This window comes from Protomyctophum parallelum (genome assembly GCF_964188405.1).
Source record: "Protomyctophum parallelum genome assembly, chromosome: 15".
Lineage (NCBI taxonomy): Eukaryota > Metazoa > Chordata > Actinopteri > Myctophiformes > Myctophidae > Protomyctophum > Protomyctophum parallelum.
In genome coordinates, this window is record NC_139710.1 from 3704518 (window position 1) to 3710517 (window position 6000).

Consider the following 6000-nt stretch of genomic DNA (forward strand, 5'->3'; position numbering starts at 1 on the left):
CGATGGGGCATCCAAGCTAATAAAAGCTGCAGGCGTTCTTTTCCTGAAATCTTGTTTAAAAAATAATCTGCCTACCGATGATGTCACTGGTGGACGAGTTTCTGAACTGCCCACAGCTCTCCTATGAGACACAGACTGAGTAGAAAGAAATGGTGGTGTTTTATCATGAACATTAGTGAGGACCAATTATATGAAGAGATGTTGAAAAGTGGTGAAGTGGTCCTTTAAAGGACCACTTCATGCATTTTCATATAATTGGTCCTCATTAATCCTCATTCAAAGATGGTACCATTTCTGTGTACTCTCTCTCTCCTCGTCTCAGTGGACAGTTCAGAAACCAGAGTAACTAAACTAAATTATATGAAGATATGGAAATGGGTTCTTCTTTAAAGGGCTATTCACACTGAGCACTATAACTACTATAAAACTATAAAAATATAGTTTAAAAGAACGTTCCAAGTCAAGCGGATGGCAGAGTTCACACTGACTATAAAAAGTACAATGGTGAATGATGTAGTTATAGTTTTCTTTATAGTTTAATATATAGTCACATATAAAGGTCTATGTAAAGCCTCTTCCGGCTCTGGGGTGTGTGTTCTTGAGAGGGGGCAAAAGATTTCCCGAGATTCTTTGCGAAACATAGCGGAAGCACGAAGCTTGCCAAGTTTCCATCACAGAGTGGATGTTCAGGTCTGACAAGTCCCGGAAAAGATGCGCTGCGCCTGTAATTGGCTAGTAGTCACTTCAGTGGCAGCATGGCGTAGTGTGTCTTCCTCACTTTCGGCGCACTTCTGCCCCAGAGTGTAAATTGTTCCGCCCTCCCGGCGACACACATAGCTTCAACGAAATGCAGCAGCCAATGAGGCATCTTTTTTTTTTTAAATATCTATGGTTATAGTGTTCAGTGTGAATGGCACTTAAGATCAAATAATGGATGGATCAATGCATGTGTCTTGCTAACACATACTGTACATATTTTATTTAACCTACGTACTGTATAAACATATCTTGAAAATGACATAACGTCGCTGTCGGTTGGAAACCTTGTATGTCCAAAACTGTTCCTTTTTTTAAATTAAAAAGAAAGTGAAAATAGCCAAGCTCACAATGTTGTAAGCTCTGCTAGATCTGCTAGTTTCACTACTTTTGTCTGACACTCTTGTATGACAATGTACTGCATTAATTTACGAAAATATATAAGAAGTAGAAACATGGAGTTATGAGGTTTCTGCCTGACAGCACCGATATCCTTGTGTATTACTGACTGACATTGTGTTGCATGGTTTGACTGGCAGGTTGATGTGTTTTCCTTTGGGATTGTACTTTGTGAGATACTGGCCAGAATCCCAGCTGACCCAGAGATACTGCCCAGAACACAGGTGGAGTTTTTACCTGTATTTACCTTGGAGAAAGTCTTTTACAGCAATGCCCTACTTTTCACTTTTCTTTATTATAGACCAGGGGTTGTTAATGTTTTTGGCTGGGGACCCCCTGAAATAATTTGGCGACCCCCTCCCCAGGTTGAGAACTACTGTTATAGACCACTGAAGTCTGACGTCACTGCCGCTAGAGGTCACTGTTCCACTGATTTGTGTTTTTGTTATTTGTGTTGTAATCCGGGGGATCTTAGATCACCTCATATACGAATTATGTTCCAAAATAAACTCATCCAGGATTTTCTGCCAGGGAGATGGCTCTACATTGATTATGATGTTAATTCATATTTGATACAGCCTGTTTCTGGAGAAAATTGAATTAATTCTGCCGTAAAAATCTGAAATCTAAAAGTCTGAAATGAATGTCTCTACTAAAATATGTCACGCTCCGTCAAGACATGGGCATGTAGTGTGCGAAGAGCACAGCCTGGAAATGTAGTCTTTGGGTTGTTTGATTTGTGATTTGTTTATTTTGTTAGTCTTTGGATATATTGCCACCTTCAGTTGATGCTTCCTATCCATATGAGTAAAATATCCGGGGTGATCTGTTTATCTTTTTGAACACAGTCCTTATATGAGTGTCAAGGGGAAAAAAACACAAACGACCCAGGGAATAGCGTAATCTAGGTAGGGGCAGTGACTGGCTCCTCCTCCTGTGTGTGATTTTCTCCACAGCAAGAGAGTCACTGGGCGCTAGGTCAGACCACAGTCTATGGGTCAGACACCAGAAGGGACTGTGTGCAGTCCATCATAGGTCAGACACCAGGAGGGACTGTGTGCAGTCCATCATAGGTCAGACACCAGGAGGGACTGTGTGCAGTCCATCATAGGTCAGACACCAGGAGGGACTGTGTGCAGTCCATCATAGGCCAGAATGTCCTGTCCATCAAGTCTCCCAGTCAATCTAAGGGAAAGCCCCACCCTATGTACCTTTTATAAACAACTACACCAATGGCTAAAAATCATCCAAACATGTGAACACTGATTAACTTTAATATATCAAATTAGGCATTACCTATTTTGTTGTTTTAGGTATTAGACTTCGTAGTAGGTATAAAGGTTTTTAGTTAGGCTTAAACTATGTACTGTATGGTATTCGTAAAGATAAATGTATGTATGTTCTCTTCTGTGTTTGTTATGATGTTATTGTATTGTAGTAGTTTTTATGTGTGGGGACTGTGGATGAAAATGAGCTTCTAGCTAAATCCGGCATGTTCATAGCATGTTCATGATTGAATTCACATTCATGTATTGAATATGCACGTGAAATTGTCCCTTCTAAATAAACAAATAATAAAGTCAATAAAGTAAAGTATCACAACATTTTGATCAGATTAACAGCTGAGACGATCCTATCTTCTGCCCATTCTTTCATTTTGTATTGTACCATGTATGAGTTACACTAAATAGTTGTTCCACCCCTTGCTTTCATGTGCTTTAGGACTATGGCTTGGATGTGGATGCCTTCAGGGAGCTTGTGAGTGGCTGTCCTCAGCGCGTACTGGAACTGGCTTCCAGCTGCTGTCTGGTGGGTAGACATACTGACTGGATGGATAGTCATCATAGTGTGTGTTGGAGATGCTTTGGTAGTTGGGCATAGACCACAGAGCAATGCTTCTGGAAACCTAGCATACACCCTGAAACAGAAGGTGACACTTTGCACTATAGTCATGCCAGCCTCTACCAAAAGCAATCACTTCACTTTGTTACACTAACTGTATAGCTATTCGAGGTTCCAGTTTTTACTGCATGCCTGTTGTACAGCTGCTGCACTGTTAGTCCATTTATTTAGGAAAAGCCCAATTTGACCTCCATTTCATTAACCCATTCTGACCCGAGATCAGATTCATACGAGGTTTCCGCCGGACACACACTGGTCTGATGAACCCATTCTGACCTGAGATCAGATTCTAAAAATGTCAGTTGTTCTTCGATTTTTTTCAAAAATAGCAGACCTACAAGCTCGTATCGCGCCACTCGGTGGCGCGATATGAGCTTGTAGATCTGCTATTTTTAAATAGCTAAAGCATAACATGATGCTGACACCAAAATGGGTGCCCGGTCAGAATGGGTTAAGGACAAATTCCTAAGAATTATCTGAAAATGTGTAATTTGATAGATCTGTTTTACAACATGTGAGAGAGAACAGGTTATAGAGGCTGGTATAGATGCAATAGATCCTAATACTGCTCTAGTTTGGTCACTGCAATTCTATCTAATGTTAATGATTCAATGTTTTTGAGGGCACTCCTATGTCCAGATTTTAGTGTGTGTGCAAACACAAACTTTGTCCTACACAAACATTAAATGCCAAAGGTGAGGACGCAAATTCTGATTGGCCGGAATGAGATGATATACAGTATGATGATGTACGATAAGATAATAAGAGCGCGCCTCACTTCACACAGGACTGTTTTTTAATATATCAATTAGTTCAATAGACAAAACCACAAATGTTTAGCTTGTGCAGCATAAAGCATTGGAACTTGAAACTCTTTTTCTGTGTCTGACTGCTAATGGAAAGAACACAGAAAACAAATATTCACTTTGTATTATTTTAAACTGGTTGTAATCCAAGTGTCTTTGTAACGCAGGTGGAATCCTTCCGACGACCTGCCTTCACAGAATTACTAGATGAGTTGGGGGAGATCGCTGAGACACTGGAACTCCCTCCGAAGTCAGATTTGGCCACTAGCTGAAGCCTGACAAATTAGGAGGTTTTGACAGCTCCCATTAGCTGTTAGGCTCTGTACATAGTCAGTAAGCTGGACAGTACCAGTGGAAATTAAACAGAACATTGGTCACCTGTGCTGCCACATTGCACAAAATATGGAGGAGGACGACTTTGTTGTTACTGAACTGGTGGATTGGTGAGATATACTGGATGTCTCTTTTTGAAGAGGAGCGAAAATTACCCTCATGTCCCATAGACATTCTTTGCTTGACCATTTCATTCTCACGTGTGCATATGAATAAATTTAGTTGTTTAATTCATGAGTGAAAACTAATTTTACGAGTTTGTGTTACTGCATGCAACAACTTTTATTTCATGTTTACTATATATCATTGTATTTCATGTGAGCGTAACCTTGTTTTGAAACAGACGATACAGATCTAAATCTGTTGATTTCTTTCCTTGCCTCTTTCATCCGCCTCCAGTGCCTCCACATACTTTTTTTAAAATTAGATTTTTTTCCATTTTCATGGCTCCTTTTTGTCTTATCTACACTGGCCCGACACTATATTTGCTATATTTTCCAGTGCTTGTCAAGTGGTTGTACCGGAACAGGTGAGCTGCTGTTTGCAACATCATCGGGGCATTTAACAAACAGCTTAGTTTAATTTTAGTGATGTCAAATTATCAATAGAACCATGTGTCAAATAATATTTTGATTTCAAACAAGCATTACAGCCACTGATTGAATTACTTAGTCACACATTTAATCAGCAAGGTGAACAATGGAAGATGAGACACTGCTGAACCAGTGCAAACAAGACTAAATGTGGTACTCAACAAGATGACAAAGAGATCATTTCTTTACATTCATACTTTAAACCTTCATTTTATTTACACAAAGGTTCACCCTGGTTGGTTTATGCTAATCAGTTTTACATAAAGTATATTATTTCCATAAAAGCATACATTTGTTTGACATGAACATTTTTTTAAGATCTCTATTCTTTGAGAAGATAGTAATTGGCAAGTGTATAGAGATATGCTGTGTTAACACCAGAATGTAAATTGTGAAGCCTTTTTCCATGTTGCTCTGAACTTCTTGTTTTTATAAGACATCCCTGTTGCTCAATATGTCAAGTTCTGTAACTGCAATGTGGTGTAACTACACTCACACACATCTACGTGTTCAAGGATGTGGTTATTTAGGCTGTTTTCACACAGATAAGATCGTTTTCATGGCTGTGCAAACAAAATATTCTAAGTCTATATTCTAAAAATGATTTAAAAAATGCATATGCGTGCATATTTACCTACATAGGAGGGGAGATGATCTTTAACATTTCTAGTGATGTGATATTCGTTTCAAGATACAGTCAAGAAAAGTTGTGACTTTATTATAACTTATTAAAAAAGAAAAGAAAGAATACACTAACAATATTTCTACATTTGATCCCGCCTATTTCAAGAGAAAATTGAAAAAGTGCTACTCTCCCTGCCAGGTCAGGTAGGTTAATGTGGGCCAGCGTTTATTGTGGGCACTTTTAACATCTTAAAACCAAAATGTGTCATTGTGGGTTTGAGCTCACATGCCCTTTTGATGTGAATCAAAAGGGGGGGTAACTACCTGTCAGTGGGGAGTGTTGGCTGGGAGGAGGAGTAGGACTAAGGCCCTATATATAGGGGGGGGGGGGGGGGGTAATACACTACCTGTGAGTGGAGAGTGTTGGCTGATCAACATCCTAATACATCCTAATACTGGGGGGGGTCAAAACCAAAATGTTGAATTGAATTGTGGGTTTGAGCTCACATGCCCTTTTGATGGGGGGGGTAACTACCTCACCTGTGAGTGGGGAGTGTTGGCTGGGAGGAGTAGGACTAAGGCCCTAT

The 6000-nt window shown here is 39.8% G+C and overlaps 1 protein-coding gene across 1 annotated transcript in view; it reads left to right on the forward strand.

Moving 5' to 3' along the window:
* The window catches only part of LOC310871539 (dual specificity testis-specific protein kinase 1), a 29817-nt gene extending 24289 nt beyond the window's left edge, over positions 1-5528 (forward strand). The window contains exons 8-10 of the mRNA XM_083783118.1: positions 1296-1379; positions 2878-2964; positions 4031-5528. Coding sequence (XP_083639244.1) covers positions 1296-1379; positions 2878-2964; positions 4031-4135 — 276 coding nt within the window. The 3' untranslated portion in view covers positions 4136-5528. The remainder of the gene's footprint in view (positions 1-1295; positions 1380-2877; positions 2965-4030) is intronic.
* The last annotated feature ends 472 nt before the right edge of the window (positions 5529-6000 follow it).